This window comes from Spinacia oleracea, chromosome 4 (genome assembly GCF_020520425.1).
Source record: "Spinacia oleracea cultivar Varoflay chromosome 4, BTI_SOV_V1, whole genome shotgun sequence".
NCBI lineage: Eukaryota > Viridiplantae > Streptophyta > Magnoliopsida > Caryophyllales > Amaranthaceae > Spinacia > Spinacia oleracea.
In genome coordinates, this window is record NC_079490.1 from 13749258 (window position 1) to 13768136 (window position 18879).

Below are 18879 nucleotides of genomic sequence, written 5' to 3' on the forward strand. Positions count from 1 at the left end.
AGATTGAGATTCAGTGTACTAGATCTCAAGAGGCTACTAATGAGATTATTAAAGCTAGTAAGGCTACTCTTGAGAGATTTAGAAAAGTTCAAGAAATTATTGAAAATAATGATGCGAGTTGTGTTGGGGATGGGGGTCAACTGAGTGAACCCATAGGCAACCAAGAGTGGGAGGAGCTTATAACAGAGGCTGAGGATGAGTGGGAGGATGATGATTTGACGGTTGGATCAATGGATGAAGGATTTGTTGAAACTGAAAAGCCATATGTCATAGAGCAATTCCATGAGGAAGTTGAAGTTGATAAAACCCTTGTTGTTGTGTCAACCCCTACCCCTCATATTCCAAGTCCAAGAAGGGTTATTCTTAGCCCCGTTTACACCGTCTCACTCCCCTTCTCTTTCCCCATAAAACCTTTACTTGAGGATCTTCCTCCTCCCCATGAAAATCAAAAGCCCAATGACCCAATAGAGTATGTTCCTCTTTGTGAATCTTTCGCAGGTACTTACAATACTTACAAAGAAGAGGTGGATGCTTTGCAGAGAGCTCTATATGGTGAAGAGCCTATCCACCATGAATTCCAAAAACACAGAGAGAGCTATTTCATTGATCATTGAGGTTGAAGAATCAATAGTCCGTAAAAACAACTTCCATAAGGAGAGTATGCCTACTTTCTCTTTTCCTTCCTTTTCTTATTCTTCTTTTATTGTTGTTTTTTCTTTTTGTTCTTCTTCCTTTAGGCATCCTACTCCTTACTGGCATAGAGTTCATTCGGACTTTATGCAAATGTTGTTGTTGATTATCGTGCATGTCTTGTTGCACGAAAGTTGTGCGAGTGCGCATGACAAGCTTCTGCGCTCGTTCGTTGGTTATTTACTAACCAATCTCTTTGCGGGAGGCACGATTTGATGATGCTGAAACCCGAAAGGCCGAAAGCTCGATGAACGGTGGGCACTGTATTCATGATCGGGGTCGTGGTCTGTCACTTCCCGCGCCACATAGCTCATCCAAGGCAATTGATTCGACACCAGATGGCACCATCTTTGGTGCCCCCATTCGATGAGTTGTCGTGGCTCTCATCCCCTTCCTTTCGTTGTCTGTACATAAACTAAGATTGTGTAATGGGGACATTGCATCAATCTAACAGGGGATGGGTATTTCACTATCCATTTATTGCTTTTCGTAGTGTATTTTTCGCTTTTGTTTGTGTGTTTTAGTATAATTTTTGAGCAAGTGTGTGTTTCATTGTAGTTTTTGGTGTTAGAGAGGTGAGAAGAGGGTATTTTACGGTTTGGACGTTTAATGCTGTGCAGGTCTAAGGCTCCAAGTTCGAAAAAGTTGAATTCAAGCTGAAACGGAGTAGTCTGCGTTTTGCCCGATCCGGATCGGGCGAGGAGCGCCCGATCGGGCGCGTGTCGATTCAAGGAAAATGTTGGAAAATCGCCCGAACGGGCAACGGTTGCCCGATCCACACAAAAGGCGAGTGAAATGCCCGATCGGGCGAAATTCCGCCCGATCGGGCGGTTGATGATGACGTCGTAGGAAGGTCAAGGAAGGATTCTGGGCTGAGAAAAGTCAATAAAACAAGGCATTGCATTTCGCCCGATCCGGATCGGGCGAGGTGCGCCCGATCGGGCGCGCACAGATTCAACGGAAAGGTTCGAAATTCGCCCGATCGGGCGATCTGCTGCCCGATCGGGCGAAATGCTGCCCGATCGGGCGATCTGCTGCCCGATCGGGCGAAATGCTGCCCGATCGGGCGATCTGCTGCCCGATCGGGCGATTTGCGAATCAGCGACAAATAAGCCACGGTTTGCTCACTTTCCTCATGATACCCCTTGAGCCAATGAGGACATTGTCTGATTTAGCTTGGGGGGGTGTTTCACTCACTTGTACATATTAGGTATGTTTTTCCTTTTATTTTTGCATTTACTTATTTTTGTGTGTTTATTTTGGTGTGTTTAATGTTTTCTAGAGTAGTTTATTGCTTTGAAAAAAAAAATACAAAAATACGTTCCGATGAATACAATATCATGCTTCCCTGTGCCCCTTTGATTGAAAATTGTTTTGATTCTTGGTATTTGATGACGAGCAATGTGGATGCGTTAGCCATGATTTGATATTCGATTGCTTTGATGCCTTAACATGAGTCAACTCTGACCAACTATTTGTGGACTTGGTGCTTGACTAGTTGATTTGGTTAGGATGTGTGATAGCTTCCTGGTGTGTCATTGATTTTGAGTATTGATTTGCAACTATTAGTAGTGTTTTATGACTCATATACATGCACATTGTGGAGGACGAAGGCATTTTTCTATTTAGGTAGCCTTCAGATGAAATTAGATACATTTGTCCCCTCCTTTTCTACCCATGTTGTTGCTTGTGCCCCTTTATTCGGTGACTAGCCATATTACAAGCCCATGAAAGCCCCATTGGTTACTAGTCCCAAGCCTAGCTTGGGGGAGCTAATAGTAAGTGAGGTGAGGGAGTTGTAGTGTGCTTAGTTTTGAGCACAAAGTGAGTGTTGAAAAGGAAATAAGGGAGTTCTTCTTATCTTGTTGTTTGAAAAAGAGAAAAAAAAATAATGAAGAGTGAAAGAGATGAGAAGAATAGAAAATATGAAGGTTTCCAAAGAAAAAAAAAAAAAAAAAAAGAAAAAAATTCATTACTCTCAGAAAAATTCAAAACATTGTTACACTCAAGTATTGTAATTTCTTATCTTTATGAGTGATTGATTTTAATTGTGAAAAAAATGCAAGAAAGTATGGTGTTGGCTATTTGTTGTTTTGTCATGTGTTGAGTGGGAGATTATGGTCATTATGTTGATTGATCACGGTTGTTTTTAGGATTTATGCTCCCCAAAGCCAAGGCTTTAAAGCTCACATTATACCCAAATTTACCGCACCCTTACCTAAGCCTAACATTACAAGCTTTGAAGACCTTCCGACCTTTGTGCATAGAGTCGTACTTATGTGAAAATAGTTGTTTATCAATGCAAGTTATGACATGACACATTTCAAGTCGACTACTAGGTTGAGTGTATGTTTTTCTAGACACACGAGTGTTGTGAGTTTGGGAGGGCATTGTTCACTTATATGTTGGGAGGAGAGCGAACGGGTACATCTTTTACCCGCCACATAAATGAGTGATGAGTGTGTGAGCACTAGTCTTGAATTCCATTGTGCACTTGTGGTTCGCTTTGCGTGACGATTGTTAGGGAGGATTTGTGGTTGGGTGGATTTGATTGGTTGACATTGATGCATGCTTGTTAGATTTTGCCTTGAATTATGTTTTTCATTTTGAAATATGTTGGGGGTGAAGTTGGTCTTGTATTCATCGATGATTTTCTTGCTTAGGGACAAGCAAGGACCTAGCTTGGGGGAGTTTGATATGTGTGTTTTATGTAGAGTTTTTACCCCCGTCCCTTAGTACGTTTTGATCTCAAATGAGCTCTTCGGAGCGATTTTTAGTACTAATGTGCTCCTTGTAGTGTGTTTGTAGTTTCAGGTTCATCATTGTAGGAATTAGTATATTTTTGTGCATTTCCTACTCATTTGAATCAATAAAAGAGATTATGTACTTTCGAGAGCACAAACATTAAGTTTGAAGAGTTTTGAAGCAAAGCGAATAACGAAGGAAGTACAAAAATGACTATAGTCCACTATTTTACGCATAACTCAAGTTCTATAACTCCAAATGATGTAATTCTAATTGGGTTGGATTATAGACTTCAATATCTTTCCAACAAGTGGTCACTCGCCTAATTCCGACGAATAACGAAGGAGATATGACGTTTTGAAGATAGAGGATCGTGCAGTTTCAACACGCGCCCGATCGGGCGGGCTTCGCCCGATCCGGATCGGGCGGTCATTCTGGGCGTTGTTCTGGGCATTTTGCAACCGCCCGATCGGGCGGAATTTCGCCCGATCGGGCCGACTATCGAGCACATCGCCCGATCGGGCGAAGCGTCGCCCGATCGGGCCACGCCAACCTCCAGCGTATTTCGCGAGATTTTATTTCCGATTTTGGGCTCTATTTTGGGCAAACTATAAATACTAGCCCCTTATATTTTTAGTGATATCTTTTATTCTAGTTTTCTAATTACTTAGTCTATTTTAGTTCTCTCTATTTTCTCCAAACACTTAGTTTTAATTTTAATCAAAGATTCAAGCTTTATTATTCCATTGTTCTTCAAGTCGGTATTGTTTCTTGCTTTAATTTATCTTATTGCTTGATCATGTTTTCTATTATGTTAATTGCTTTGTTATTTATTATCATGAGTGAGTAGTTTAATTTCTAGGGTTTAGGGGATCCATGAATGCATGATTGGGATTATATGTGGACTGGATTAATTGATTGATTGATTATAATTTCTATAGCTTATTATTATTGCTCGTCAATTCTATTCGGCCGGACTATTTTGATTTGAGTTTGATTAACCTTAGATTATGCGCCGAGAGGTATAAATCTGATGTTTTTGGTCTGTGGCTATTAGATAGGAATTATTTCTAGTACGTAGCGAGAGCCCGCTAGTTGTTATATCCTAAGGAATTCATAAGATTCGAGAGATGCATGTTTTCCTAGTTATGATTGTTAATTAATTGTTATTGTCCGTTGTCCAATCCCGGTCTGCATTTATGGTGAACTGCTGCCCTAGATTCCTTTAATATTGTTATTTTCCGATTTGATTATTTGCTTTAGTTTAATACACAACCCAATCCAAACTCTTGTTACCAGTAGTCTAGATTAATAATTTAATAGTAGAAAGAACGCCTGTTTCCCTGTGGATACGATCCCTGCTTCCCTTGCTATATTTTTAGTTGGTGAACGTTAGGTTTATCTTTGATAGGAGTACGATTTAGCCTGTCACCTTCGTCTGGCAGGCCTCGTCCGATGCTAATTCGTACGATACGCTTCCGATTAAATTCTCGATTCCGGAATTTATTTCCGATACGAACAATATTTAATATTTCCGATTCCAGAATTAATTTCCGCTTCGAACAAATATTTAATATTTCCGTTTCCGGAATTATTTTCCGATTTCGATAATATTTCCGATTCTGACAATATTTCCGTTTCCGGCAATATTTCCGATTCCGGCAATATTTCCAATTCCAATAATATTTTCCGATACGTACCATGTTTCCGTTTCCGGCAACATCTACGACTTGGATAATATTTATATTTCCGATACGATCCATATTTCCGTTTCCGACAATATCATCGTTTCCGGAGTATTCATTTCTTGCTTTTGACGATCTCAGCTCCCACTGAAACCAAGATTCGTCGATTCCGAATATCCATAGATGGAGTATTTAATGCCATTAAATAGTTGATCCGTTTACGTACTATTTGTGTGACCCTACGGGTTCAGTCAAGAGTAAGCTGTGGATTAATATCATTAATTCCACTTGAACGGAAGCGGCCTCTAGCTAGGCATTCAGCTCACTTGATCTCACTGAATTATTAACTTGTTTATTAATACTGAACCGCATTTATTAGACTTAACATTAAATGCATACTTGGACCAAGGGCATTATTTCCTTCAAAACCCTCTCCCCCGAACCAGATCAAGAAATGGAGGACATCCCCCTGGAGGATGATTCAGACAGAAGTGTCCGAATAGGCAGAGGCCTAAGCCCGGGACTCCGAATCGATATGATCCAGTTGCTGAGGGATCACAAAGACATTTTTGCATGGTGAGCAGCCATTATGCCAGGGATAGATCCGGAGATGATCTGTCACAAGCTGGATGTCAATGCCAAGGCTCGACCAATCAAATAGAAAAAAAGGAATTACTCCTTGGAAAAGAACAAAGCTGTCGCCGAAGAGGTGAAGAAACTGCAAGAAGCAGGTTTCATAGAGCCGTGCATGTACCCCAAGTGGCTAGCCAACGTGGTTATGGTCAAGAAAACAAACGGCTCGTGGCGCATGTGCGTTGACTTCACGGATCTGAACCGAGCTTGCCCAAAAGACTGCTATCCCCTCCCGATGATAGATCAGCTAGTGGACTCTACCAGTGGCCATGCATTGCTTAGCTTCATGGACGCCTTTTCAGGGTACCATCAAGTATTCATGCACCCCGACGATAGAGCAAAAACCGCCTTCATCACAAGCGCGGGAGTGTTCACTTACAGAATGATGCCCTTCGGATTGAAAAATGCCGGGGCCACCTACCAAAGGTTAGTTGATCACGTCTTCGCCGATCAAAAAGGAAGGAACGTCGAGGTTTATGTGGACGATTCCATAGTGAAAAGTATGAAGGAGGAAGATCACATCAAAGACTTGGCCGAAACCTTCGCCAACCTGAGGAAGTACAAAATGAAGCTGAACCCGAAGAAGTGTGTATTCAGGGTAAAAGCAGGAAAATTCCTCGGATTCATGGTGAGCGAAAGGGGAATTGATGCAAACCCGGACAAGGTCCAGGCAGCATTAGATCTACCCGAGCCGAAGATAAGGAGAGACGTGCAAAGGCTAACAGGCAGGTTAGCCGCACTTTCGAGATTCATATCGAAAACTTCGGATAAGGGGGCACCCTTTTTCAAAGCTCTCAAACCAAAAACCCTCCCAGGAGGAGAAGCAGAACCTATCAAAAAGAAAGGCGTCCCGAGGAAAGTGGACCCCGAGCTGACATGGGAACAAGAGCAGAAGGATGCATTCCAACAGCTCAGGGCTCACCTGGCCCAACTGCTGACACTAGCCAGGCCGAAGGAAGGGGAAACCTTGTACTTATACGTCGCAGTTAGCCCCGGGACAGTAAGCGCAGTACTCCTTCGAGAAGAAGAGAAAAAGCAACAACCAATCTACTTAACCAGCCGAACCCTAACAGATGCCGAGACTTGGTACCCACTCATTGAGAAAGTAGCATACGCAGTGGTGGTGGCAGCCCGAAAGCTTAGACCCTATTTCGACTCCCATCAAGTAATGGTGCTAACTGACCAACCACTGGAGAAAGTGCTAGACAAGATAGAGAGGTCGGGAAGATTGGCTGCATGAGCTTTCGAGCTATCTGAGTTCGGAATCAAGTATCAGCCAAGGAAAGCCATCAAAGAACAAGCACTCGCTGACTTCTTGGCCGAATGCTCATATCAGGAAATGTTGGATGACACCAAAAGAACATGGGAAGTCTACACTAACGGATCTTCCACAGTGAATGGCTCAGGAGCCGGAGTAGTGCTGATACCTCCAGTAGGAAAAAGCATTGAATATTCCCTGAAGTTCGGTTTTAAAGCAACCAAAAATTAGGTCGAGTATGAGGCCGCGATCGCAGGGATAGAGCTATGCTTATCTCTGGAGGCCGAACATGTTTGTCTCAAAACTGATTCTCAGCTCGTAGCCAACCAAATCCGAGGGGAATATGAGGCCAAATGGCCAAGTATGACAGCTTACCTAGCAAAAATTAAATCCTTAACGTCAAAGTTAAGATCTTTCGAAGTCATCCTCATTCCCTGAGGTCGGAACACGCAAGCAGATGCACTGTCCAAACTTGCAAGCTCAACGCTCATCGATCTAAACAGGTCGGTCCATATGGAAGTACACCAAGAGAGGAGCATTGACATGCCACCCCCCACAGTCTGTAATCTGCGTCCCGAACCAAGCTGGATGGACGCAGTCATCGCCTACAAGGAGAGGGGAGAACTTCCCGAAGACAAGCTGCAAGCAAGAAAGTTAAAAAGATTTATCCAACGGTTCGTCATTGACACCAGCGGAGAGCTCATGAGAAAGTCATTCTCATCCCCACTACTGAAGTGTGTCGGCCCAACTGATGCCGATTACATCCTAAGGGAAATCCACCTCGACATATGTGGAAATCACATCGGAGGCAGGGCATTGACACACAAGGCCCTAAGGGCCGGATTTTGGTGACCCACCATGGTTTCCGAGGCAAAAGCGCTGACAAGAAAGTGTGAGAAATTCCAGAAGTTCGCACCAGCAATCCATCAGCCAGCTCAGACCTTACAATCAACACTCTACCCCTTACCATTTGCACAATGGGGCTTGGACATCATCGGTCCATTCCCCTCAGCTGTGAACCAGAAGAAATGGTTGATTGTAGGAGTTGATTATTTCAGCAAATGGATTGAAGCCGAAGCAGTCTCGTCCATCACCGAGCCACAAGTCAGCAAATTCATTTGGCAAAACATCATCACAAGATTCGGAATACCGAGGCTCATGGTCTTCGACCATGGAAAGCAATTTGACAACACGCCACTGCAGAAGTGGTGCAAGCAGTTCGGTATCCACCTCGCCTACTCAGCAGTATGCCATCCCCAGAGCAACGGCCAAGCCGAAGCCGCGAACAAGCTCAGCCCCCAACGCACTCAAGAAGAGAGTCGAGGACGAAAAGAGTAAGTGGCTAGAAGAGCTCCCTGGAACACTCTGGTCCCTACGGACCACCGAGAAGGAAGCCACGGGGCAGACGCCTTTCCACTTGGTATACGGTTCCGAAGCTGTCATCCCTGTAGAGATTGGAGCAGAAAGCTTAAGAGTCCAAGCATACAACAGGTATGATGGAACCCACGGACAAAGCAATGATCAACTTCGGTCCGAAGCCCTAGATCTACTAGATGAAGCTCGGGACGAAGCCAGAACCCTAAACGCAGCCTACCAGCAGAGGGTTAGCAAACACTACAACCGAAGAGTCAATGCCAGACCTCTAAAGGTCGGCGACCTAGTGCTCAGAAACGCTGCTGCAGTTCAAAAGGGAAGGATCCACGGGAAACTCTCGGCAACATGGGAAGGGCCATACATCATCCACTCCGAAAAGAGGACTGGCACCTTTACTCTTAAACAGTTAGACGGAACAATCTTGAAGAACCATTGGAATGCCGATGTTCTCAAGAAATATTTTGTATGATCTTACCCCCTTTGTAATCCAAGTAAGTTTAACGAGTAAGTTTAATGAGAAGAGGAAAGTCACTGGCACCATGTGTTTCATTAAACATATCTCTAATGTCTTTTGTTCTATCACCATTTTATATATATATATATATATATATATATATATATATATATATATATATATATATATATATATATATATATATATATATATATATATATATATATATATATATATACATGCATGCATGCAACTTCGGATCTGATCAATCCGAAGCTTAAAACAATCCGAGGTAGCTATTCCTTGGAGACTAAACCCAAGAAATAGCTGACTCAATCCAACCCGCAAGGTACCGTCCAAAATCCCCGGATTCGCGATACCCAGGGAAATTCCGTTCGCAACAAAGTCTCTCGAAAAAGTTATAAAGAGTTCGGCTCAGATCCAAGGATCCCCGAAGCTCATAACTAAGAGTCAGACTTGCGACTTCTTTCCCAGGTTTTCGAACCACAAGAAGTCGGAAGAACGGAAACAGACGTTAAAGAGCTCAAAAGTAGACTCTTAACAGATCCACAAATCTGAAGAGATCAGAAGCAGATTCTAAACATGTCTACAGACGTTCAAGAGCTCAAAAGTAGCCTCTTAACAGATCCACGGATCTGAAGAGCTCAGAAGCAGACTCTAAACAAATTTAGACTTTAAAAGCCAAAATTACCGAGCTCCTCAGATCTGAGGGACTCAAAGGCAAAATGAGCCTCTTAGCAAATCTACGGATTTGAAGAGCTCAAAAACGAAATTCCTGACAGAAGGAAACCAGCATTTCCAAGGAAATCAAAGACTAAGGTCCAAAAGCTGCCAGCCTTCTTAAGCAAATCCACGAATTTGAAGAACTCGCAAACAAAGAGTTTCCTAGGAAATCTACGGATTCCAAAGCAAAGAAACTCGAAAGCACAAAAGTTGAGATCAGCCAAAGAAACAAAGCAAAGTCATTTTTCATTCAATATCTGGGGGGAACAAGTATGATTACACCAACTAAAACTCGGAACAACCCGAGGAACCCTCAAAAATTGAAGGCAAAATGACCTAAAAGCTAAAATCGGCAGCCATCAACAGATAATTCGGCCTACCGAAGTACAAGGAAAGAAAAAAGAAATTATTAAAAGTACAACGCAGCGCCGAGGCAAAAGGGGGAAAGTCTAGCACATGTTCGGAGGTCCTCAACTGGAACCGACCGACTTTGAAGAAGACGACTGCCTGAATCCCTAACTCTTGGGAACTTCGGGATTAGTCCCCTGAGGAGCAGCTTTCGAAGAACCTCCAACAGTGGTATCACCTTCGGAGTCCGCCTTGCGAGCTCGATCCTCCTCAAGAGCCCTTTGACGCTCAGCCTCGGCTTCGTCGCGATCGGCCTGGCACTCTTCCAGATGATCCTTAGCCCTCATCCAGATCGGAATCTTCTCGTTCCAAGGAAAATGAGGCATGTGCTTCGTAAACATCCGTCGAGCACCTAAGATCTCATTCCAGTACTGTTCCCTACACTGGTCAGCAGTATAGAGTCCAGCCCTCTTCTACTCCAGCTTCCGATAAGGTCATCCTTCTCCCGAAGTTGAAGCCTAAGAGTAGGAACTTTGTTAGCCTCATTCTGGACCAGCTCCCGATTCTTGACAAATTGTTGGAGCCTCGCCTCCGCCTCCTTGCTCTCCTTATCCGCCGCCTCAAATTTAGGTTTCATCTCCTTGAGAAGTCTATCCTTTTCTTCCAGTTCGCCCGCGAACTTGGTGGACATATCTTCCTTCTCCTTCTCAAGGAGAGCAATCTTCTCAGCATCCCCTTCAACTTGGAAGGTGAGCTTGCCAACTTCGGCCCCGATCTCATCCGCAATAGCTCGAGCCTCGCGACTATTCTTGAGGTACAGTTGCTTGACTTCCACAAGCTCAGAGAGTAGCTGCCCAACCTTCTGGTCCAAAATAGGAATATCACGAGCATAAGCCTCCTGATATCTCTTCAGTTTCCTCTCCTCAACCGAGCTACACTCGGAGGCGAACGAGGACCAGAAAACAGCCTGGAAAGAAGAAAAGATAAGCAAAAACCCCACAAGAAGCATAAACGAAGGGACAACACAAAAAGAATCCCAACACTTACCTCATTTAGGTAATATTGGGCCATCATAGCTGGATTCCTCTCCTCGGCCCCAGGAACCCTCCACTGCGGATTGGCCCAAAGCAGGTTCTCCCTAGTGGCTTCGGGACCCACCAACGAGCCCACATGAGCTAAAGGATCCTCCCCCAGGACCGTAGGCCTAGCATACTGAGCCATTGCTTGACGAACCTCCTCAGGGATCCTCTTCAAAGGAACGTCGGAGCACGGATCAGCATGGATCAGCCTGTCCAAGGCCGAAGTAGAGGTAGAGCCCAACGTCTCACGAGGCCTCTTTGTTCCCTTACCCTGCTCGGATCCATCCTCCGCGAAACATGTGGAAAGAGGATCAACCTTCTCAGCCACCGAAGAACTAGGCATGGCCGCATCAGAGCCCGTAAGGTCCACCATCGTCTTACGAGGATCCTTCGGTTCCTCCAGAGGGACCTCCTCAGCAGTCTTTCCCCCCTCGGGAACAATGGGGTCAGTCTCAAACGCCTCCATCTCCTCGGTGACGTCTTGAACCGACACCCCCAAGGGCGTAGACAGCTTCAACGGAGAAAGAACAACAGTTTCCTCCACAAAAGGTTGATCCACGGGCGGAGGCTCTGAAACCACCACACTTTTCAGTTTCTGCCCTGGTAGAGGCACGAAGTACATAAGACTCTTCGGGGGAGGCATGTCCCTAGAAGCTGTTTCCTGAAGAGCCAAAACAATAGAGTTTAACTTCATCGAAAAATAGATTGTGAACAAGAAAAGCTCGCCGAAGGCGAAAGCCATACCTTCTCCAAAGCCTGAGAAGCCTTCTGTTTCTTCAGGAGCACCGAAGACTTCAGCAACGTGCTACCTTTTCTCTTCTTCTGCTCCTGCAAAAGCAAAGAAGAACAGCATCAGCACCCGAAGGAGAGCAAAGGTGAAGGAGTAAAAACGAAGTAAAGTACCCGGATCCTAAATAAAGAGGTATCTATCCGAGCAGGGGACGAAACCGAAGGGGCGGCACGCGGCGCAGCGTCAGTCCCAGGACCCTAAAAACAAGGTTCAGGACCGAGACGTTAGCCGACGGCCAGCCAAAGCACGAGCAAAAAACAGAAAGAGTAAGAGTTCATACCGGATTCGAAGTTGTCTCAAGAGGACGAAGAACAACCTTCACCGGAACAGCCTCGGGGGACGAAACGGAGTCAAAGGGATCAGCTCGAGCCTCGGTGATCCGAGCAGCACCCGCAGGGGACAGTACGTAATCCTTCAGACGAGGATTAGGGGGATTCTCTTTCCCAAACTTGTACTCGGGAGCCGAATCGTGAATGGTCCGCAAATCTAAGGAAATGCCTAGAACCACCGGATCGATACGCTCAAAGCCGTACTCTGCAAAAACAAATTATAAACAAATCAATAAAATTGAACAAGGGAAGGGGGACAAACACACTGAAGGCACGGTCTCAGCCGAAGGAAACCTACCCCTGTCAAATATCATGCTGAGACCGGCGACAGCAAGAATGTCTTCCCGAAGTATGTAGTTAAGGTTCGGAAGCCAGCTAGCCGGTAGCTTGTAATTATCTTCCCGAGCCAGAAACCACTGAAGAAGGTCCACGTAGTGCTGGTGATTCCGATCCGGAGAGCCCACCCCCGACATGTCAGGATCAGGCTTCACCAATCATTTTGGCGGACGGTAGAAGTTAGGGTGCTTCGGATCCGTCGGGACACGAACAAGCAACCACTCCGTTTTTCAATTGTGATCGGAGCTGAGGTAAGGGTAAGCCGTGATATAGTTAGGTTCGTCTTTCCTCTGAGACTTCTTATTAACAATAGTCCACCAACCATACCCATCACCCTTGGAAGCATGGTTGAAGGACAGGTCGTGGAGGTCCTTAAAAATAGCCACGGAACAGGGGAAGTTGACAAAATCACACACCCACCGAAATCCGATGATATGCCTCATAGACTTGGGAGTGAGTTGAGCCAAACTGATGTTGTACGACACCAGGAGCCCGGAAATGAATGGATCTAGAGGGAAGAGAAGACCATTCTCCAAATGATGGGTTTACACAGAAATGAAACCTTTCGGTGGATGAGTCACGCGAGGACGCTCCTGTTCGGGAAGTTCACACCAATACCCCAAAGCATGCTGGATCCCATATAGCTCCTTGGCTTTCTGATGGTAGGCTCCTAGATTCGCCTCCACCAACCAGTCACCACTCACTGACTTCTCCAGCGGACCGTCAATCTTGGTAGTCTCATGTAAGATCGGCGCAAGCTTTCTCTTCGGATCTGCCTCAGACCAGTGAACCGGAAACTCAGGATAAGACCGACGATGACGATCTCCTGAAACACTGGCCTTCTTACCAGAAGCAGCACGTTCAGACCCACTGAACCCCCCAACAGATCCACCCTTGGAAGCATCCCAACCAGTCGAAGCCTTCTTCGGCTCCTTATCTGAAGGCCAACCCTTCGAAGGATTCTGCACCCTTCCTGAGGGGATATCTTCCCTCTCGCTAGAAGAACCACCAACGAACTTACCCTTGCCCTTGTTCTTAGCCATGGTAAAAAAAGACCTAAGTCTAGGGTTCAAATGGGAGGGTAGAAGAAAGAGCAAGAAAAAGAACGAAATTCACAAACAAATTACCTTCTTCCGAGGCGGAATTCGCCGGCAAAGCAATTGAAGCTAGTTCCCGAAGACAAAAGATAATCGAAGACCGTAGATCTGAAGAAATTCGAAGGCTGCGATCGCCGTAAAAGGAGAAAACCTATGTGAAAGAAAGAGAAAGTAAAGTTTGGAGGGAAGTCGCGTCTAGTATTTATAGAAGAAAAGAGAGGGCGCATCAACTTCCTCAAACCCACGATCTCCACTAACTCAAAACAAGTCCCAACACTTGTCATCATTGCAAATCACCTCTTTTTCAAAAAAGAGAGGGAACTTTTGGACTTCTTACAGCTGGAAACCCACCCATTTAATTCTAAATGGGCCGGGTCTGGGGGGCATGTTGTTTGGGCTCCCAATTGAATACCAATTGGGCCACTAAGTCCAAAGCCCAATGGCTCAATACAACAACATCAAACCCACTACACTCCAAAGGGCTATTCAGCCATCCATCAAGGCCCATGGCCCAAATAGCAATAAATGACCTATGGGCATTTATTATGCAAACACTATAAATAAGCCGCCAAGGCTCACACCTCAAGGTACGTCCAATTTATCGCCTTAAGACTACTCTCTAGAGAACTTCTCTCTCTAGAATCCGAACATCGTTCTTACTTAGGCATCGGAGGGGCTTTCCTCGGAAACGCCCCCGAGGCTAGTAACTTTGTCTTTGTGCAGGTGAATTCGGACATTACTCATTCAAGCTAGCAAGATCTTCAACACACTCAAAAGAGCCTTCATTCGAATCCCATTGTTCTATCCACTTCAACACCGGAACAGTCATTAATAAACGTGTAAAAGGTCAAACGTAAATAACAAAAAGAAACGCAGGAAGTAGTATATAACTCGTTTCAATAACTACGTTTATATATCGTAGTTTTTATTACATTAGTGATTTTTATTAATGTATGATTAAATTTTATTCTCTACTCATAAGGAAGGACACATTTCCTTTTTCTGGGAGTTAATTTCGTAAAATTAGGGTTGATTTTAAATAATTAAAAAGAAAAGTTAGTGTTTATTCATGTAGTGCCGTACTGAGGCAGCATAGTTAGTCATCAGGTGCGTCAGCTTGAAAGGTGCAGTTGCTATACTCTCTAGAAACTAGATCTTTAAAATGACAGATCACTAGACAAAAGTACAACAGATAATGGAATTATTAATTTAAAGTTGCAAATAGAGAATTTATGGTAATCATGTTTAAAGAATCAGGCTAATCTTGGCAGCTTCTTTTTGTAAAGGCAAATGATACGGAAGTGATTTTTGATCTTATATCATCCTATTAACACTTACCCTTTGTTAGTTAACATTCACACAATTGCATGAGTATGACATTGTTTGGAAATCTACATATGGTTTCATTAGCCACTTGATAGAAATATCAACCTCCGCTTGTTTAGAAAAATAAGTATTAATCAGGTGAATAAAACACACAATACCTTAATTAGGACGGCATAGTTGTTGAATTCAATTCACTCTTTATGACTTCCGTAAAGCTAAAAAAAATTAATAGCCACATCCTCTGTTTTTCTAAGTTCTATCCATTTACTTTTCAAGTGGTTAAAGTTAAAAAAAACTTTGACCATGTATCTAAATAAGAAAAGGCTACATGTACACCTAGTGCACAAGATTCTCTTGTACACCACTATTAATTTGTTGACACACAATCAAACCCGTTAAAAAATGAGAATGAAAGACAATAAATATGTCATTTCAACCAATAGAAAAGTATGGTGTACAAGATGCCTTGTACATTGTACACCAGGTGTACATATAGTAGGATCCATCTAAATACGAGTATAAGATAAAACAGTATCATATGACTAGTTAAATTCATATCGTTATATATTTTATAAATATATCACCTTTATATGATTTTATTAAACACAATTAAATATATTAATGTTCAAAGTAGTATATTGAAAACTGCACAAAACGAATAAAACTTAGGAATACAGGGGAGTAGCACCCATAAGTTGACAAAGTCACCTAACCAACAACTTGAAAATGACAAAAATAGTAGAGCAAAGACTTTAATGTTTGACCAAGTTAGATTAAATAAAGAAATGTCACTACTTGACGATCAAACATTATTACAAGTTGTAATGGTTTGAAATTATGGTGTTGTTACTTTCAAAAGTGGAAACAAAATAAACAATAATGGGAATGGAGGAATCAAACAGACAATATTACATAAATGTTGGAGGAATCTTTTACTTTTCTTGTATTAATTGCATTATCAAGTGGCCAAGATTCATGAACAATCTACTTTAATTACTTTGAATTTCTTGCACTTTCCAATAAGCTACCGTACATTTCATTGAAAAACCTATAGTACTTTCAAACTAATATGAGAGTTTAGCATTAGTTCATCTTTGGGTGTAATTGGAATGAAATTAGTATGCCTCTTATTTCTATTAGTTTGTTTATCCCTAAGACGACCGGCCACAAACTACACTTGATCATGCTATAAGACTCGATCAATGACTAATAATTTTGTACATAAAAACTTTAGAGATTTAGTACTATACCTAGTTACCAAGGTGGAACGTGACCAAGTACAATCGGTTCGTGATATGGAACGTAAAGCAGCTGTAAATGCCCCTAGCTTTGTTTCTATTCCTACTTTCCTCTAAGCTATTTTCCGGCTTTGTTTTCTTATATGTTTGTTAAAAAAAACAAAAAAAACAAAAAAGCTCGTTATATGTTTCTATTGTTTGACTTTTCATTTTTTTCAGCTATCATTTATTTGTATGGGTTTGTAATATTAAGGAAATTTGGTGAAACACTACCTTTAATTTTGGTGGTTTTGTAAATTGCTAGCTTTTAAAAAGGAAATTATATTTTACTACCTTATAAGTTTGGTTTGTTTGACTAACACTACCATTTGCCGTTTTTTTGTTAATGTTTTACGTCTTTGGACTCCATTACAACGGTTATTTAATATGGCAAATGCACAAAATGACAAATGAATAGAGATATTTAAAAGAATAGAAGAAATACACGACGGAAAACATTAACGAAAAACGTCAAATGGTAGTGTTAGTCAAACAAACCAAACTTATAAGGTAGTTAAATTAAAAAAAGTTTTTATAAGGTAGCAATTCACAAAACCACCAAACTTAAAGGTAGTGTTTCACAAAATTTCCTAATATTAATTTTGTTATCAATAAATAAAAGAGTTAAAACCTAATGGCCAAAAACATCCCTAGAAACATCCTGCTAACTTGGCCCTTCCCAAATGGTTCAGTCGCTTAAAATGAAGTATAACCAATGATTAATTGCCTTCTTGGTTTATATTTAATCATAGAAAAATACAATAATTGCATGGTCAGAGCTAATTAATTATATTTGAAATACCATTAATACAAGCATAATCGTATATATCAAGATCATCCAGATATCATGATGCATTGAAGTTGAAAACACCTGGTTTAGTCTTACTAATACAGTTCAAATGACCTCAAAAACAAGGGCAACAAATTATTGAAAAACAGAGTTTTTCAGAGTTTGAAAATAGAGATCCTAATACTAACCAATATCTATCACTAGTTCATCAACTGTCAACACTTGAGAATAGGTTCGTACTTGAGTTGTGACTTTCAAGTTACAAAGTAAGTTTTTCACCATCTCCACTAAATTTACTTGGTTCAATAGAGTATTTTAAGTTGGTTTTTTTATTTTTTTATTTTACAAAAGCTTTTTGAGTTGTTGGTGTTAATGTTTGTTTTTTTTTTTTTTTTTTTTTGATAGCACAAAAACAGACAATCAAACGACCATTCCCTTTCTTGCGTTAGTCGCTAAGTTGTGGGCCAGAGAGATGGTTAGTCTATCAACCTTGACACATGCCACATAATCAAGAGCAGTAGCCAACGCGGTGATGTCCGCTATGACATGCCGTATATGGTTGTCGGTAGAATTTGGCTGTGTAAGGGCCGTAATTGCCATTTGGCAGTCGGTTTTGATCAAAATGTTTCTGGACATTACTGCAACGCTCTTCAGAACTTCCCAGATTGCCTAACATTCTGCCTGTAAAGCAGACGCTGCACAAATTCTCATTGAGCCGCGAATGTGTCTCTCCAACGACCTCTCCCCTTGCCATCCCACCGCTGCTCCCCATCCCGACTTCTTTCTCTTCTTGATGCCCTTCCATGCTGCGTCGACTAGAAGAGTAATGTGGCCTGTCGTGCGTGCTTTCCCTATTGCCCAAATCATTTTGGGAATTAGCCGGTAGCCACTCGAGACCTGGCTTATCTCAGAATCAGCTAGTATTAGATTCGCCCGCTTGGTCCAATTGTCCGTGCCATCCTTGGTTGGTGTTAATGTACGTATTACAAGCGTCATATGAAATACGAAGTATATCATACCTCCTCCGTCCCTTTTTATTTTTTACGCTTTCGTTTTTAGTGTCTCATTTTAATATTTATATTTAGACATTTTCCTTTTACATTGTATCATAAATGTCCTTAATATTCTCTCGAAATTGTGCAATTTATTATTTTAATTCATTAAAATCGTTGGAACACTAAAAGGAAATAATTTGTATATTTAAATAAAAAAAAAGGGAAAAATCTTTATCAACATTAATTAGTTATTAAATCGCGTACATGATACCAAACGTAAAGAATAAAAAGGGATAAACGGAGTATGTTTGATGAAAAATGTTTTTATATGAATAAATACTATCAACATCCATAATTCATAAAGTCGTTCATTCCCACGACTTTGAAAGTTTGAACTACAATTGGAGATTTTAATTTATGTCAAAAATAAATGTTATATTTTTATTTATTTAAGAGTAGGTCAATAATTTACAGCTAATTAATTAAGAAGCAAAATGAAAATAATTTAGTGAGGTAATCAATCTATTTTGAGATTCCCAAACAAATTATATTTGCTTAACCATGAATCTTTTGGTTGGAGATTCGCCACCTGATTCCTATTAGTTTTATCTTAAAAATAATTTAGTTAATAATGGACTTTTTCATTTTCCAGTTTGCAGATTAAGACAAGGGGGTTGAAATTTAGGATCAAAAATCTGTTTATAGATCTTTAAAAAGTCAAAATAAGTTTATGAAGACATTAAGAATGATCTATGACCTAATTAGATCGTGCACGGACGCAATGTATTTTCATATGACCTACTCACTCCTTCCCAAAATTATAGTCCTGTTTTCTAAATCGGGCGTCTCAAAATTATAGTCATGTTTCTAATTTTAGCTATTAAGGTCCCCACTTTCTCCTACGGAGTATACTACTCCCTCCGTCCCAA

The 18879-nt window shown here is 41.9% G+C and overlaps 1 protein-coding gene across 2 annotated transcripts; it reads right to left on the reverse strand.

Moving 5' to 3' along the window:
- Window positions 1-9860: 9860 nt before the first annotated feature.
- On the reverse strand, window positions 9861-14803 carry LOC130472546 (uncharacterized). Of its 2 annotated transcripts, XM_056843874.1 has the most exons (4): window positions 12428-14803; window positions 11755-12334; window positions 10979-11671; window positions 9861-10898 (listed from the first exon to the last, which is right to left on the reverse strand). In XM_056843874.1, the coding sequence occupies exons 3-4, from the start codon at window positions 11651-11653 to the stop codon at window positions 10344-10346; spliced, it is 1230 nt and encodes a 409-aa protein (XP_056699852.1). In that variant the 5' UTR covers window positions 11654-11671; window positions 11755-12334; window positions 12428-14803; the 3' UTR covers window positions 9861-10343. The 2 variants fall into 2 exon arrangements, with proteins under 2 accessions (XP_056699852.1, XP_056699851.1); XM_056843873.1 differs by lacking the exons at window positions 11755-12334; window positions 12428-14803 and having other exon boundaries at window positions 10979-11747.
- Window positions 14804-18879: the final 4076 nt, after the last annotated feature.

Coding starts and splice junctions, on each gene's coding strand:
- LOC130472546 (XM_056843873.1), bottom strand. CDS start 11,704: ATGAAGTTAAACTCTATTGTTTTGGCTCTTCAGGAAACAGCTTCTAGG. Junction 10,899..10,978: donor CCCAATATTACCTAAATGAG/GTAAGTGTTGGG, acceptor TCTTCTTTCCAG/GCTGTTTTCTGGTCCTCGTT.